Below are 18,485 nucleotides of genomic sequence, written 5' to 3' on the forward strand. Positions count from 1 at the left end.
GTGTGTGTGTGTGTGTGTGTGTGTGTGTGTGTGTGTGTGTGTGTGTGTATGTGTTTAGCAAGGCAAGAACTGAGGCCTACAGAAGACTGTCAGAGCTTAGCCTGCACAGAAACTTTACTTCATATATATTATTTATACAGGTATCTATGGAACCCAACTCAAGCATGACTCCCAGTCTTCCCAGAACTGAAAATGCCAGCACTGTAGGGGTGGGAAGTCAGGTTGGGCAGCCTCCGTGAAGTTCTCAGCACACCCCACACGATCAGAAATCAGATACCAGATTGGACAGTTTCTTTCTGTACTCCCTCAACCCTTGTTTAAACCTTTGCATGACCTTCACCCATGCTCACCTTTAGCCTAAGTATGATTATTCTTCCAGAATCTGTAGGACAATGGTTCTAGAAGATCCCACTCTCTACCATACATCATACAAACTCAAGTCCCCTCCATACAGTGATATAATATTTGCACGTAGTTTATACATTCATAATGCACTTTAAGATTATGACTATACTCTGTGGCCCAGGCTGGCCTGGAACTCACTGTGTAGTTCATGGTAAACTTGTGGCAACACTCTTGCCTCAGTCTCCCAAGTCCTTATTACAAGTAAAAGCCACAATATTCATCTTGATTATTAACGTTTAGATTTTTGGAGGCAGGTTTTTACTATGTTATCTAGACTTGCCTTGAGGTTTTCAATCCCCTGTTTCAGTATTCTAAGTACTGTGAGCACAGGCATGTACCACTTCTGTGACTTCAACCTGTGTACTTTAAACAATCTCTAGGTAACCAATAATGCCTAATGGGATATACATGCTCTATCAGTTGCTGTTGTACCACATTGTTTAGGAATGATGACAGAAAAAAAAAATGCTGCACACGTAAAGTATTGATGTAACTGCCATGAACCTATCAATATAGCACATGTAAGCAGCAAAATAACTTTGTTGTCTTGGTATTTTCCTCTGAGCTTGATTTAATCTGAAGATATGTAGGGACAACATGCACTTTGGTACACTTTGCTCATCAGAACACAGGCTCCTTGAGAAGCAAGAACTATATCAGATTAATTTCCCACGAACCTAATGGAGTACGAGTTATGCTCAATCGATGTTTAATGCATTGGATACGCAGAAATGAGAAACTTTAGGCTAGAAGAAATAGCTCGGTAGAAATGAGAAAGAGTTGAGAATTCAGTTAATATGGGATTAAACTAGGGAGCTGCATGATTAAGCCCCAAGAGAAGTGTATCACACAGAGAAAGGCTGACTTCCCTCTCCTCATCTTACAGAGTTCTTAAAAAAAGCTTTGTCTTCTGGTGAGACCATCCTCTGTGAAATCCTACCTGGTCCTATTCCTAGAATTTCTCTTTGGGCCCCCTCTCTTGAGCTCTAACATGCCTTTATGGGGATGACAGAATCCCCTTCCCTCCAAAGCCCACGTTTGACTTTATACTGGATAATGGTGCTCATTTAAGTGCCCCCACCCTGGCTTGTCTAATTTCTGCCATGTCTTCCTTGTGCATAGCTGATCTCTCAGGCCAAGAAACTCCTAGGAAATTTCAGTTCCTTCTGGGAAGTACCATCCAAACAAGGCCACTACCATAGACACCAACTGTCTGGGAAAAGGAGAGTTAAGAACCTCTGGAAACAGATGTGTTGGGGTGGGGAGGCAGAATCCTATTACTGATGGCAATAGGCCTTCCTAGCCTAATACTGCAGAGGAGGTCCATCAAACGGAAGGAAGAAATGGATGCAGATTAGATGGGTGCCAATAGCATATGCTTAACCAGGCTGCCTGCTCACGCCCAACTCCTTTACTTTGTTCTTCCTGCATATGAGATGTCAGAACCTCACCTGCACCTTTCAAAGCCCATGGACTTTCTGCAGTCTGTGTCTGATGCCCCCAGTGACAGGGTCCTGAGAGTGGGAAGAGGAGAAGTGAAACCAATGAGGAATTATTCTCTAACAACAATGCCATTCTATTGTCCTAAGATGTCATCAGCCAGACATGTGCCCTACCCCCAACTCTCCCAGGCCTGGGGGGAGAAAGGTGGGTGGCTGCCATGAGAGACAGGAAAACCACAGCTCCAAGAAGGGGCACATCCCAGCAGGGAATGTTTAATCAAAAGCATAGGAAATCCCAGGCAGCCTTGAGGCCAAGCTAAGACAAGCCCTGCATTCAGAGATGGAGAAAAACCTGAAGACCAAAACTTCTGCCTTTCCTCTGTGAACACACATGCTATCTGTCACTGAATTGCCTTGGAGGGAGGCCACAAAAGCAGGACTTCCTTTTAGCATGTCACCAAATGGGTAGGGAAACCCAATGGCAATGTCAGAGAGAAGAGTGCTCACAGGTTGGTTGGGCCCAAGATCCAGTGGATCATCCATTTTCCTACTCTCAAAGACAACTCTAAGATGCCATGAGTCAGGAGTGGCTACCAAGTGAATAGAGGGAAGTCTACTTTTAGCAGATAGAGTAAAAATAGGAGATTTTCTAAGGGCTTAAACCCCAGACTCTATCCCAGTCCCCCTAGCCTGAAAGATAGCATGGTGAGCATCTTTGGCATTGAGCCGAGAGTCCATGCCAACCCATGAATAGAGAGGAAGACACTCCAGGCTGCAACTGAGCATTGTTGGGTCTTTAAACTCAAGTAGCTGAGACAAATGTACAGGAATGATATGTATTTTCATATTTTTTGCCATCTTTTCTTACTAATTTATTTATTCAATCACTCATTCATTTCCACATGCATGCTTCTATGTAAAATGTGTTTCTGTTATTGTCTGCTGTAGGAGCATGGAGTACAGATACATAAGATATTAAGCTGACACCATCACCTTTTGGGGAGAGGGCTTACAAGAGGGAAGTGAGATGCCTGGCTACTGGGGAGGTACTCATAGGAATCCTGCAGGAATGAATGGGACCTTAAAGGAAACTAACAGCTGTGCCCAGGCAACCTCCCACCTGACATTCTGGCCAGCTAGCCTCACAGGCCAAGGCTCAGGAGAAAGTGCTAACAAGGGGCGCAGACTGTCCAGACAGGTGCTAAGAGAAGACTCAAGCAAGCTGGGAGGGGTGGGGTGTAAGCCCTGCTGCTGCAGAGGTAGAAGACGCAGAAACAGATGGCAAACTTACCTCTTCTGCTGCAGCAGGTTCTGCTCGTCTCTGCTCTGAGCCCAGGACTCTTGTCGGTGGAACCATCTGCAGAACTTGTTCCATAGGCAGAGTATTAACCCCTTCTCCTTGGGCAGGGACCACCCCATGGGGTGGAAGGCTGGTTCCTTGGGGGGCTGAGGCTGATGCCAGACCCCAACTGGGCTCGACCCTGGGGCCACATTGGCACCCCCAAGAGCCGGCCTGCCCTCTCTCTGTAGAGGTCCCGTCTCCTGTCTTCTGTCTCCTCCTTCACCTGTGGAGCTGGTGAGGCTTCTGGTGGCTGCCCTAGGAGTCTGAAGAGGGTTCCTGTTTTGTTCCTCTTGGCTGAGCTGGAAATCTGCTGGGCTTGTGTCTCTGGAGCTCCTGTTGGGAGTGAGCAGGAGCTGTGTGGGCACTCCCTCCCTCCTCCCAAATTACCTGAGATTTAAAGAGACAGGCCCCAAAGTCCTGCCTACCGAGCCCATGCGTCAGCTGCAACTCTCTCCACCCTGGAACTCTTTCTCTGTCCTTAGGTCTTCAAAGAGATTAAAGAGCTGGCCCCTGGACTTTGGGATACCCAGTGACCTTTTTCTAGGAAGGCCTGGACAGGTCAGGCTCATTGCAGGATGGAGAAACTTCTGTCTGTTTTTACCGAAGTCCTGGGTTTTAAGTTCTCTTGACTCTCAGGGTTAAATGTTTCACCTGGCCCTGAACAAATATATAAATAGCAAAAATCTCACCCACTTTGAGTTGGCACTGGTTTCTGTAAAGTACCAAACAGTAAGTACATGTAAGTATTTTAGGCATTATAAACCCAGGATAGTCTCTGAGAGACCCTTTTCTCTTTGGCTGTGGGTTGTCTCACATTTATTAAATGTTACCACCATTTAAAGATGTACTATCCATCCCCAAATGAGTGAGTCAGGGTATAAAATCTAGTGGTGGAAGATCCAGGTTTTTCTAGTGGTATGTGAGTTACCAAATAAGACCCAGACTGGTCCCAGTCAGGTGGCACCAACCTGTAATTCCAGCCCTGTACATGTAGAGGCAGAAAATGGAAAGTTGGAGGGCAGCCTGGGCTACACAGGGAAACTTTGTCTGGAAATAAAAGCTATAAGAATGCTTAAATCATTTTTTTTTCAATAAGTATAAACATTTTATATGTTCTAGAGCACTTTATCTAGCAACTTCCCCATAAAGACATTGGGTCATTGCCACTGGCACTAGGCGCTACAATTGTGTCTCCACAAACTCACGTGGAACCTATAAGGCAGTTATTATTCATATTTTGGCCATGAAGATAACAGAGGTTGCAAGTGCTAAAGTGAATCTTCGAGGTCCGAGAAGTGAGAAGTGAAGCCCAAACTCACCCAGTACTCTGTAGTCTGCTTTGTTCAAGCTTTTCTGTGCACTCACTCTAATGAGCAAAATGATTTCTGTAGAGTTAAGAATTCCACATCCCGGGTAGCCAGCAGCAGCAGCAGCAGCAGCAGCAGCAGCAGCAGCAGCAGCAGCAGCAGCAGCAGCAGCGGACTGCAGCAGGGGACAACCTGCAGATAAATCTGGCTTATTTGCCTTACACTGAAGAAGCCAAAGAACCTCTGCCTTATTCAAATTTTTTCTGCCTCCCAGGGGGCTCAATTATCTGTGATGGCAGCTGGCTGTTGAAGTCACAGGTGTCTGTATGTCACTCTCCAGCTTCGCTTGTTTTCTCTGTCTGATTCAAAGACCAGGAAGGCTCAATAAGAGAAGTGTGTGTGTGTGTGTGTGTGTGTGTGTGTGTGTGTGTGTGTGCGTGCACTCAAATTACAGTTAGTGTCTTATGTATGCATGTGTTTGTGGTATGCCTGTGCTCTGGGTGCTATATTGTGCATACAACATGTGTTTGACATATGGTATGTGTATTTTATATATGCCTTTGATCTGTTTGTGGTGCTTCTTGTGTGCAAGCTTCGTGTTGACTATGATACTGTATGGGGGTCTTATGTATGTATATGTAGGATATCCAATGTATATATTTTATGTTTGTTGGCATTGTATGTATTGCATGTTGAATGAATGATACATCCATGGAATATGTGCTTTTCATGTAATGTACGTGGTACATGAAGTACGTGTGTATGTTTTATGCTTAATATGCATGTAATAATTGTATGTTGTATGTATGTGTTTAGTATCTAGGTGTGGTATGCATGATGTAGTATGTGTTTGCTTGGTGGGGTGTGCCATATGTATTGTGTGGGACTAAGTTTGCATGAATGACCAAACTCAAGCATGTGTGTGTGGTGGGGATTCTTGGGAGCAAAAGTAAGGTATCTGTGTGGGTGGGGTATGGAAAGGCCACCTTCAAAAGGAAAGCTACTTGCATTCCTGCTCTTGGGCCTAAGGCCAGCCCATACAGCCCTGAGCAAACAATGCACTTCGATTAGCTGCCTTCCCCACCCACCTAGGGTCAGTGAGTTCGAGCTGGGTGGTTGGAAGGCTAGAATCCAAACCTTGAACCCAGGACCTTTGTGCCCATTAAGCCAAGTGTTTGTCTGATGCTGTCCAACTCCACCTTCTCTGTCCTCTTCAGCTCCAGGAAAGGACCCCAGTTTAGTCACCAGTGGGAGAGTGGATAACACAGCCAGGCTTCTAGCATGCTGTGGAGTGAAATGATAGACAGTCAGAAGGAAGAAGTAATTTTCTAATATCTTTCCTCTTTTTCTTAGCTTCCTTCACTTGGCTTTGTTGTTGGATGGGTAGTGCTACAGATGGGACATTGATAATAGTATCAAAATGAGTAGAGATACAATTGGGGTGACTTGACAGTCACAAATTTGGACATCAAAATTCTCTCTTTTTGTAGCCCACATCATGTTCTTAGGGCAGGATGAGGCTGTAGACTGATATCTTTATCCAAGGTCTGATACTGGCACCCCCACCAGGCCCTTCCAGTCCTGTAGTTTACAGGTATGTCCCCCTATACCTCCTGGACTTCTGGTTCTGAAGGGACAGAAAGCATCTGAAGATCACAGTAGCTTTGTCCCCATGCCACCACCGAGAGAGAGGAGTTAGTTTGGCCGCCTAGAGCCAAGGGATGTTCTCATGTTGCATGCTGTCTGTGTTTAAGTGAGGGGCACACACAGGCTGTCACAGGGTTTGGCCTCAAGTTGTAAAACTTGTAATCTCACTATTTCTAAGTCTGTTTCCCCCGATGACAAGCCTGAGGAGACTTGTGACACAGAGCCTGTGATTTAGCTTCCTCTACTGTGGTCAGCAGACGACGAGTCTAGAATAGGCCAAGGCGTTGCACAGGAGCAGTTTATTCTATCTGTTTCTTTTCGCTTTGAGCTTAACCTCCACTCCCATTGTAATCTGGAGTGATGGGGCATCAAAATATTAGTAGCCTCCTCTAGGGGGTCACATGAAGTGGAGCGAGAGATGTTAATAATATTATAGGTGTCTATCTGGGTTTTAATGTGAGAATGGGCCTGAAATGCCAGATTCTGCATTTGGTATGGTTGCATACTGGAATAATTTGTTTCCCTTTAGGACCTGATGCATGCATCTTTCAATGCTTAGCAACTTCTGAATCTCTAGTTCCTAAGTGACAATAGTCTCCCTTTGCCAACATCTTCAAGAGGCGAAATCAGCTTTCATTGAAAGCCACTGATAAAGTATAAAGTGTGTATGTGTTTTATACTTGGCTAGTGGGTAGGCAAAAATTGCTTTGTATATATGATATGATATATATGTAGTGTACAATGTGTGCTTCTGTGTATGTGTGTTGTATATGTCATAGTTTGTGAAGTGTACACATAAGTTGAATGAAATGTATATGGAGGTGGTGCATAGTATGTTTGGGTGTGGTGTGTATAGCATGCAGAATCTGTAATACGTGCAGTGTATATATGTGTGGGGTATGCAGTATTATGTGCTATGTATGTATTTAGCATATGCTTGTTAATATGTATATGTTGTAGCTATGATGTGTTTTTAGGGCATGTAAGCATTTGGCATATGTTGCATGTATGTTTATTATATGTAGTATGTACATGTGTATGTGGTACAGTTGGCATACATAAATGTACTTTTACTATTATGTAATCTGTGGTTTGTATGCAAATATCCTTATATGTGTATGTGTTTATTGAGTATGTATGTGTTGTGTTATATGTATATGTAGTAGATAGCTCACATGTGTGTGTTGCACATGTATGGTATGTGGGCATGTGTATCCACATCTAAAGCTCTTTGTAGTCTCTGCAGAACTCTGTATTTCTGGCTTCATAGTCCTCTCCAGTTGTTCTTCTCTCTCTTTCTAGTCACTCTCTCTGCCCATGCTTCTTATTTTGGGCCCTCCAGGAAAATGTCTGTAGTCAGTTTGGTCAGCAGAAGATCTGGCCTGCTGATGGCTGGCAGATAGTGGGGTCTTTAGGGATGAAGGTAGGGCAGGACAGGGAGTAGAGAGAGGTCGGAACTAGTGCTCACTGAGAGTGGAGTTTGTTCCAGTCACTGGGTTCAAAAGCCCTGAGTGCCAACTCATAAAGCCAGTGGAAGAGCTTGACAGGTTAGCAGGTGAACGGGCACATACCACACACACACACACACACACACACACACACACACATACACACCACCGCCACCACCACCACCCAGTGGCCACAATGTCTGATTAGGAGGCTGGCAAACTGGGCTCTCATGCTAGCTTTGTTGTGACCCTGTCTGTGACTAAAAGACAGTTTGTGCCGAAACTCTTCAAGGTCCTTTTCAACTCAAACATCCTGTGATTCTGAAGAAATAGGAGTCAGGTGCAGTTTCGTGTGTACATAAAGACACTTCAGTTTTCACAGGTCAGGAGGTCTAATTCCTTGCAGAGCTTTTGTACACCTTTCCCCCAAATGTGCCTTTGTTCCCCTTCTCTTCCTCCTGTCAACTGCTGTTGTAGCTCCATTAATTTGCCCCACAGTAAATGAACGCTGTGATCATTTCCTGCTGAGTCCTGTGCAGGCCCCACGGAGCTTTACAACATGAGAAGCCCTCTGGAGTTTCACACCCCGTGTTTCTTTGGAGAGTTCTAGACAAGGGTCAAAAGGAGGATGCTTGAAAGGCCACGGTGCTGACTACTGGCCCCTGGAGAGGCAGAGGCCATGGTGAGCAGTTCCAGGAAGCTACTTCTTCTTCCCGAGAAGTATGCACATTTTTAAAAAATAGTTGACGAATACTCTGTGTGAAAATGTATCAGTGTGTTGGAGCAATGTTTTTGGTTTTTTGGTTTTGTTGTTGTTGTTTGGTTGGTTGGTTTTGTTTTGTTTTTGGCATGGGGCACTGTGTAAGTGTGCCCATGTCTGTTTTTTGGTGCCCTATGACTAATCTGTATATTTCAAAATCTACCGTGCCCCAGGCTTTGCAGGACTCACCCAGGTCATATATGAGTATATGAATGGGACCATCTACCCTCCTATCGTCCTTTTTCCTGTGTTGACTTCCTTGATTTGACTCTGCTACCTTCCTGGCCACACTACTAGTGGCAGACTGTTTGGCTCCTCCTCGATGAGCTTGGGTACACTCATTCCGGTGCAATGGCTGTAGACTTGCTCCACTTTGAGAATGCTCGGGCTGATGATGGTGCCTGCCTAACCCAGTCAATGAGTCAGAATCCATGTTCCTCAGAATCCAACTCAGAAGACATCTGGGGAGGGTCTGAGCTTTGTTTCCTGAGGAACTTGGTGATGTCTATTATGGGTTTGTGTGAGAATTTGTTACTTTAGAGGAAGCTCGTGAATCCTAGGGACCCCACAAGCTCTGACCTCACTCACTCAGCACCAGGCTCCATGTCACTTAGGCCCCAGCAGGGGCCCCCTGGAGATATGATGTGTAAAACAAGGTGTCAAAGTCCACAGCCTGCCCCTGGGTGAGCTGCAGTCCTCTGGACCTGGTTTTCCCCAGCCCTGTTTTGACTCTGTTGTTTCCTTCTTTGGCTCTCTTCCCTACCAACCAAGAGGTCATCTTCCTTCCAAAACAGAACCTCAGTCCTCTTCGTCTCACTCACTGTTCTGCATCTCTTTGTCTGCAGAACCAAGGAGAAGGAAGACTGAAGAAGTGTACACAGCACTTGAAGTCAATGAGCTCTGCCAAACTAGGCAGCAAAGGTGGGTTGTTAAGGTGGGTTGGTTTTCTAGAAGAGAAAAGCAGAGAGAACAATTGAGTTTTAGTTGTGGCAGCTGTGATCCAGCTTCAACGCTGTCAGAAGCTTGACTTTTGACTAGTCACTGATTTGTAAAACTAGTTCCTGATTTGTATTTTTATTCTTCCCCTCAACTTCCCCAAGCTGGAATGAAGACATTGTCACCTGGAGGAGCTTCTTAGAAATTGATCTTACCTTCTCTGGTCAAGTCTACATGTCTCTATATAAATGACACTGGCAGGTGCTCCACGAGAGAGGGAGACAAAAGAGAAAGCCACAGGGTAAATCAGGGCAAACAAGCTTCTGATTATCTTCTAGCTTGGGGTAGCAGAAGTGTAATGATTTCCAATCTTGTCCATTCATAGAATTCCATAAAGCAAAATAGGGAGGGAGCAAGGTGTGTAGCCCCTCTGGTCAAACAAGAGTAAGCAGACTTACTGTTACAGGGCAACGTCTGAATTCTAGGTTCACATCTACAATCTGTTTCTATTATTCATGAATTATCTGTTTACATAGCCAAAGATTTGGAGATGTGGATGAGGTACTAGGAGTCTAGAAGAAAAAGTATTGTTTAGGCCTCAGGCAATGGTCCTGAATTTCTTTGTGGCTGCTCAACCCCCACCACCACCCCACCACCACTTTGGAAAGGGTGTATTTGATTCCAGTCAGAGCCTTTCAAAAGCACATTTTGTCACTGATCTTTCCCCCCGATTTGCTCCCACCTGCTCTTATTCTTTTTCTTTCTCCACCCCAAGAAACTCAGTGAAAGGGCAGCCGGTGATAAGAACTCTTTTAAATTCTATTTATTCAACACAAGCTCTCACCAAAACACCCCGTCACCTCTGTCATAAAACTAAGCAAAATGCCAGACTTGTTAAAGTGGGGCATTGCTTAATGTGCATAGACATGAGGAAAACTGTGGGCAGAAGTTACTTCTTCTTTTTAATGATACTAGTCTAAGTGGAGGGATGGGGAACAAATATCACAGAGCAAGAGGAAATGTTCTAGGGGCTGGAGGCGTATGTGAGGTTAGGGGAAGATTCTGAGCCCTGGAATCAAGGTGCAAGTCCCTATTTCTCACAGGTAGGGGATTACAGCTCAACCTGTGATATAAGGGAAGCTGGACTCCATTGGGAGGATGTTCCAAAACACAAAGTAGCACCAAGATGGGGCACAAGGCCTAGAGAGACTCTGTGGTAGATAGCTGAGCAGGGTGTGGTAAGAGACCGAGAGGAAAGTGAAGAGGCAGCAGCCAAGGGGGCCAAGAAAAGGTGACCCAGCTAGGAACAAGACAGGGCCTGAAGCCAAACAGCACATTCTCTGGGTAGCTGTTGGGCAATTCTTGGTCTACCTAGGCAGAGAATGTGAGGTCCCTGGCCAGTCACTAAAATAACAGGAAATAGAGAGAAGGCAGGGTGTGGGGGGAGGTCTTAGTTATTCTGCAAATCCTGCCCGTCTGTCCCCTCCCTGCCACTAGGCACAATTCCAGGACAAGGGACAAGGGACTGTCCCATATATAGATTCTCTATGTACTCAGATGTGAATGTCTGAACATGCCACCGGTGCTTATTCAGCATAGGTGTACTAGAACATGCATGGAGCTCTGGGACCTTGGACCAGAGTATGAGATGAATGGATGTGAACTGAGTGAAGTATGTAATGGCCTCCTGATAGGGATCTACTTGCACAGTGCCTCATGCTGTCACTGGGAGACAATTCCCGCACATGGATCCCATTTGCCTTCCTTTGCTCCCTTTCCTTTTTCTGTCTCCAAGGTATGCAGCTATCTAGGCTGGGCCATAAGTCCTGGTCCACAGATCAGAGTGCACAAGGGATCCATCAGAACACAGGACTACCAGTGAGAGCACTGAAACCACCACTGTGTGAGTTTGTGACCAAGGGCATCTGACATATGGAGGACATTCTCCTAAGGCATATTGAGAGATACGCAAGTAGCCCCAAGCTTGGCATCACTTCAAAGTGTCACTGGATTTCAGAATATGACAAGAAGGTAGTGTCCCACATAGGTGGGTTGGTTCTCCACCTGTCCATATGAATGAGGGAGATAAGTCTTTCCAGGCGTCCATAAGCCCTGGATTATCTTCCTGCTCTGAACTACTCAGGCCTATGACCTCAACTGGACAGCCTGAGAATTGACTTCCTTGTCTGTAAAGAGGAACATTCATCCTGCCCTGTTAACTTTATAGGGCTGTTGTTAGGATTAAAGGTGATAATGGACATGAAAAGAGTTTATATACTATAAAGTGCGGTAGGAATGCAAAGCACTGACGTGGTCAACGTTGCTTGGATGAGAGTATTTGAAAATGAAGAGTCTTAAGAGATAGCTTTATCTCAAGCTGCATAGCTTACAATGGAAACACTGGCTTTGAGGCCAAAAACATTTGAGTTGTAAAGTCAGATTTGGCTCATTTCTGCTTGGGTGATCTTGAGCAAATTGTCCACCTGTCTGAAACTCAACTTCCTTGTCCACAAACAGAGCACAGCAATAGTCACTTCACCTTTGGCAAGAAACTCACCTTTCTTTGGCCTTTCATTACCTGTTTGTGAATGAGTATAATAACAGCTAACTTATAGGCTTGTGGGAATTAGACATGACAGGTGTACAGGACACCTGGCCACTATTAAATATACACTAATAAATAACCCATTTTGTTTGATACCTTAGTCTTTGGAGACTATTTTCTGTCCTAGAGCCCTTTTGGAGACTAGGTTAACTTCTATGAAATGGAAGTCCCGTTCCGTTTCAGAGGTGAACATATCCAAACGTTGATTGTTATCACCTATACAGGTAAGTTTCTCTAACATTCATTGTATATGTCTTACCTCATCCATCCTGAGGAGTTTTCAAATATGACGATTAAATATGACCATAGGTAGAGGAGAAATTCTTAGCTTAAGTAAGTATAATATTTCCCTGATAGGCTCTTCTAACCAGATCAGCCCTGTCCAAACTCAAGAGGATATCTTAAGTCAGTGGTTCTCAAGCTTCCTAATGCTGTGACCACTTCATATCGTTCCTCATGTTGTGGTGACCCTCAATGATTATTTTCATTTCTACTTCATATCTGTAATTTTGCTACTGTGATAAGCTGTAATGTAAGTATCTCTGTTTTTGAGGATCTGTAAAAGGGTTATTCATTCCCTCCAAAGTGATAGTGACCCACAGATTGAGAACTGCTGCCCCAAAGTAGTCTACCTTTTAATCACCAGCTGATTCACTGAAGTGTGGCCCAAATGCTTTGCTATCTCCTTTCCACACTTTCCAGACAGTTCCATCGTGTTCCATAAGTCTAGATTGGTGATTATGTGTTTCATCTCTCTTCTCAGTGTGCACAGCGAGCTACAGCACAAATGGCCTTCCTACCTTTACCTGTTTCTTCCACATTAAATCCTCCAAGGAAGGAAGAGGCCAAACCACAGTGTATTCTTACTTTGCTCCATTAGTGCCCTTGGCATAATGAATGTTGAACTCCATTTTGTGAAAAACAAACTGTGCCACAGGACTTGCAAATCATTTAGTATGTATATTTACTTTCCAGGTTAAAGTTAGGTCAGTGTAGACAGAAGAGACCAGAATATGGCAAAACTAACAGGGAGAGGTGACCATGGGATTTGGGCGTGTTGATCAATCCACAACCCACATACAAAGAAGTGTCTGGCCATCTGCTCCTGAAAGATTTATTGTCTTGAGGTGAGCAGGGTGCAGCAGATGGGATGAGGAGGGCGGGGTGCCTGTAGTAAAGCCACCTGTGTCTCCAGCTACTGCCATCTTTTCTGATGTGAGCTATCCCATCACAGGTACCTCTATGGACCTATGACAGAGTGATAAAATGTAATCCTTGACCTCTGGGGCTATGGTTCAAGGACTCAGTTTTTTCTATGAAAGAAGAAGGGAGTACTGAGAGTTTCATGAAAGGAAAAGAACAAATAGCCCTCCTTTACAGTGGCCTTCTCTGAAATTGTTTTATATGGGCAGAGAGGAGGGAAAATGAAAGCCTAGGAGAAGGATGGAGTCTAAGGAGTCCCTAAGGAAGAGGAGCTGATCATGCACTGGGGGTTATAGTTTTTGACCCTAGATCTCAAGAAAGGCTTTGAAGGACACAACCAAGAACATTTCCTTGATATTTCTTTGATGTTGCATTATTCTTATTCCTTAGTCCTGAATTAGGAGGCAACTGGGTGCTGAAGAAAAACAGAGGGAACGAGAACAGACAGAGCCAGGCCCAGGCCAAGACATTACAGTGCCACCTTGCATCATATAATCTTAACCTGCATGCTTTCACATGCATGCTGCTGTTTTGTCATCACAACTGTGCCAGGTTGACAAGCCAGAAATCAAGATGATCACTGACTTCTGTCCAAGTTCCCTCACTTAATCCCATTAGCAGAACGAGGGTTTGGAATTAAGTCTAGTCCTGAGTATATGATTCCTGAAGGACCCAGCTCTATATCGGACTCTATAAGAACAAGGAAGGAAGCAATTGCTTCTTGAGCTCACTTCACCTATGTCTAGAACCTACAGTGGTCACTGACCAGAGCAATCCACAGTGGAACTAGGAGATGGAGTCATGATGCTGTAATGAAAACATTGTGTCAGTCTCATAGTTGACTTTCTAGCTGGGTGAGGAAGGTTTCAGGAGTCTGGCCTCAGAAGGCAGGGATTGAGGGCAGTTCAATTGGATAATATTCATCTGCAGGAATCTCTAAGCAGAAGCCTTCTACTTGGCACTGCTTGAGAAGAAGCAGACTCACATTCTATTTCCAGCTGCAGCTCAGCCTTGCATAAGCCTCTGCACCCTCAGGCCCAATTGGCTCTAATTGCCACCTCCTCAATCTTGGGATGACAAAGAAGATGTACAAGAAGAGTAAAGAAGGTGCGTCTAGTCCTTCCCCAGGTGACTCCTGACTGGCTGCTATGCCAAGCAGAGAGAATGGGCCACATGGCCCAAACCTCTCCCACCAGGGGGACTACTTTACCGGGTCCAAGTGTTTCTTTCCTTGGATCGATTTTCACCTTTCCTTCATTACCCCTTAAGAAACAAGCATGCCTGTAACAAAGAGGTAAATAATTCACAGCCCCTCCAGCAGAGTGTTTTCTCAGCTTTTCAAAGTGTTACTAGAAGGGATAAAGGCCCAATGCTTGGCTTTTTTCTCCAGTTTCTTTTCTGCCCATGGTCTACAACAAGCCCACTCTACTCTGAGGTCTTATTAAACCACCTCCCCCTTCCATATTTCTCCCTCATTTTATATTTGTATCTCTCAATTCTAGTCTGTCATATTTTATCGTGCATCTCTTGAAGCATGCCAGCCCCACTGGTGGTGTCATATTTTATCGTGCATCTCTTGAAGCATGCCAACCCCACTGGTGGTACTCTGATCCTTAGCCTTTTCTCCAAAGACTGGAGACAGAGCCATTCTCCAGGGGCAGCTTACCCTCCTCATCAGAGTCTTGTCAAATCAATAACATAATTTGCAAACACCTGAGAGGGAGCACCTTCTTAAGTTGAGGGACACCTGTAGGAACAAAATATTTTCATCCCTCCCTTGCCTCTGGCCTGCAGGACATGCAAGAGCAAGCATTTCCTGCACTCTCTCAGAAGGAACCAGAAAGGGGGCAGGGCAGGAGAGGCCATACTGGGACAGCAGGGTATCTTTCACTCCACCTTGCACTTGCACCTCCTCCACCTCCACTGCTGTCTAAAGAGCCCATAAAGCAGGTAGTTCAAAAACATCTGACCCTTCAGGTCATGGGCACTTGCTACATCTGCAGAGCCTTACCAGATGTCCTTTTGTATTTTCTCTCCTCCTCTTGGGCCCTTAAGAATGGACTTGGAAGCTAGTAGCTCAACCAAATGCTTCTCACAGAGAGTATCATCACACATGTGTAGGTTCCAAAAGTTCCATCCAGAGACTTGCTGTGGGATTCTTCTGACTAATATCCCGCACCTTTCTTCTTTTTCCTTTCTCCTTTCCTGTAAATCCTCTAGTTCTGCTGTTCTTTCCTCTTCCTCCTCTGTTCTTCCTCTCTTAATCATGTGCACATACTCACAGAGAAGTACGTTTAAGTGAACAACAAAATGACCACTAGTAAGTTCCTCATTTTTAAAAGCCATTCAGGATATTCCATTCTTGATATGTGTATTTTTGTTATAACTTCACTCAAAGGCAAGAGGTAAGGAAAAAAAAAACTAAACAAAACTAGTTCATGTATGTGGGGGTGGGGTGCAGGAGAACTTAAAACAGGTCAATTATCCATAGATTCAGTTAATGAATATTTATTTTGTAATGCATAGTACCATAAATTGTACAAGGTCCTGAGAATACAATAGTGAATAAAATGAATTTTTTCCCTGTGCCACTTATAGTCTAATAAGAAAAATAGATATTAAATAAGTGTAATAAAGTCCAAGAGAAAATATAAGTGATCAGGAAACAAAATGGATGTGTTTTAATTGTTCTAATTTCCCTTGCAGGTAAGGGATTAGATACACACACACACACACACACACACACACAAACACACACACACACACACACACACACACACGTACACACGCCTGCTTTTTAAAAGTTGAAGGAGAATGGATGCCAAGAGTAAGAACATCTGTAGAGTCCTGTCAAAAGGAAGAAGTACCATTCAGGAACTAAAAATAATTCATTGGATGAATTACATTAGAAAGGAGAGAGATGCCAATAGAAGCTGCGAAAGTTCAAACAAGGAGCTGCTTTACCACAGACCATTCTTTGTAGCACGGGTTACATTGTTACATTTCACAAAGGAATTTTGGATATAGTGTACACTAGGGACTTGAGTTGACCAAAATCACATGCAAACAGAGCAAGCAAGAGTATGATCCTGTCATGCAGAAGTAAGGTGTTGGTGGCCTATTTTAGTAATGGCAACAGTTTAACGAGTTGAAAACAAGTTTTCATTTTTTTTAATTAATTTTTGAAACAGGGTCTCACTTTGTTGCTCAGGGTAACTTTGAATACATATTCCCACTGTCTCTGCCATTGTCTCCTGAGTTTTGGGACTATAGGTGTACCCCTTTACACGTGACTTAGGAAGGATATTTTCTAATGTTACAATGATATGAAGTAGTATTCATAATATATCTAATGATAAAAAGAATTACTTTTCAAATATACTATACTTCGATATTCTTAAGAGAAAAGTATAGATACAAGTTCTTTGTCATACTGAAGATATCTTGGGAAGCACACATAACAAATTTTTATTAGAAATATCACTAGAGGAAGTATATAAGGAACTAAGGCAGTGGCAGAAAGTTTCATTTGTTGGTACTTCATTAGAATTAGTTTACTTTAACAAAAAAGTCATTTGCTGTCTATCCATGGGTCTTGAAAATGCTGGATATGAGGGCTGAGACAGAGCCTTAAGGATAATTCTCAGAACTGTGGTTTGGGGAATCTCGCCTGTTACTCTGACACTTCACAGGGTTGAGAATACTGGAGAGAAGCTGGTTTGATGATGAAGGAGCATTGAGCTTGAGATGCCTATAAAACATTCAGGTAGAACAAGTCTAATAGAGGAATATCTAAGTTGATCGTGTCTGGAGTTCAGAAGACAGATGTGAGATGAAGATAGACCCTCCAAAATCATGAGCTTACATGTGGTGATCTATGGCAGTATGTGAGGTAGTAAGAAACAAAAAGCCCTGTAGACCAAAATTATTATAAGTTGTGGTAAAACAAAATCAGCCAGACTGGTAGGAACGTGAAGAGTGTTGAATATTCTTTTGTAATCTATAGAGTTTAACAAAAGCCTAAGATAACTGAGCAGGTTTACTTTCAGGGAGATAACAAGAGTGGAATCTGTAGAATAGAGAAGACTAGATCAAATCACAAATGGCTGAGAAATCAGAGGAAGCCAGTAGATAGTAGAATCAACTCCTAAGATGTTTGGCATTGATCGGGGAATAAAAGTGATGGGGCAGTTGTCGAAAGGAGTGGACTTGAAGGAGAGTGTTTAAAGTTGACACAACTAAGAAAGGCCAGAAGAGGCAACAATAGGCACATCACTGGTATCTGAAAATGCAGAGGGAGGTGGATCTTGGACAGTCTAGAACACAGATGAAGTTTAACTATATATAAGATGGAAGTGCTTCCACTATGAAAGAAAATAAAACTTAATCATGACTCAGCCCTGTTATGTTCTATACCACCAAAGGTCTGTGTAGATTTTTATGGTAGTCTTTAGGGCATACATCATTGAATATGTGAATTAGAATGCAACTGTCTAAAATTTTCCAAATCTTACTGATTCCTTTACTTTTCCAATAGTAACAGCATGTTTGACTCTCTGGCTGGGGTGATGAGAGAAGGGTGTGTAGAGTATAGCAGTCTCAGGATAAAAACAGGAGCCTATGTTTTTTTTTTTTTTTTTTGTTTTTTTAATTAGATATTTTCTTCATTTACATTTCAAATGTTATCACCTTTCCTAGTTTCCTCTCTGAAAGTCCCTTATACCCTCCCACTGCCCTGTTCCTCAATCCACCTACTCCAGCTTCCTGAGCCTGGCATTCCCCTGTACTGGGGCATAGAGCCTTCACAGAACCAAGGGCCTCTCCTCCCATTGATTACCAACTAGGCCACCCTCTGCTACATATGCAACTAGAGATACAAGATCTGAGGGGTACTGGTTAGTTAATATTGTTGTTCCTCCTATAGGGTTGCAGACCCCTTTAGCTCCTTGAGTACTAGCTCCTACATTGGGGGCCTGTGTTCCATCCAATAGATGACTATGAGCATCCACTTCTGTATTTGCCAGGCACTGGCATAGCCCCAGAAGAGAGAGTTATATCAGGGACCTGTCAACAAAATCTTGCTAGCATATGCAATAATGTCTGGCTTTGGTGGTTATTTATGGGATGGATCCCAGGTGGGGCAGTCTCTGGCTGGTCCTTCCTTCCATCTCAGCTCCAAATTTTGTCTCTGTAACTCTTTCCATGGGTATTTTGTTCCCAATTCTAAGAATGAATGAAGTATCCATACTTAAGTCTTCCTTCTTCTTGAGTTTCATGTGTTTTGCAAATTGTATCTTGGGTAATTAAGTTTCTGGGCTAATATCCACTTACCAGTGAGTGCATCAGGATGATATCCTCCAGATACACCCATTTGCCTAAGAATTTCATAA

At 43.7% G+C, this 18,485-nt stretch overlaps 1 protein-coding gene across 1 annotated transcript in view; it reads right to left on the reverse strand.

The window, feature by feature from the left end:
• The window catches only part of Trpv6 (transient receptor potential cation channel subfamily V member 6), a 15,744-nt gene extending 12,190 nt beyond the window's left edge, over positions 1 to 3,554 (reverse strand). Inside the window, exon 1 of the mRNA XM_021190568.1 lies at positions 3,139 to 3,554. Coding sequence (XP_021046227.1) covers positions 3,139 to 3,266 — 128 coding nt within the window. The 5' untranslated portion in view covers positions 3,267 to 3,554. The remainder of the gene's footprint in view (positions 1 to 3,138) is intronic.
• Between the last annotated feature and the right edge of the window lie 14,931 nt (positions 3,555 to 18,485).

This window comes from Mus pahari, chromosome 2, assembly GCF_900095145.1.
Source record: "Mus pahari chromosome 2, PAHARI_EIJ_v1.1, whole genome shotgun sequence".
Classification (NCBI taxonomy): domain Eukaryota; kingdom Metazoa; phylum Chordata; class Mammalia; order Rodentia; family Muridae; genus Mus; species Mus pahari.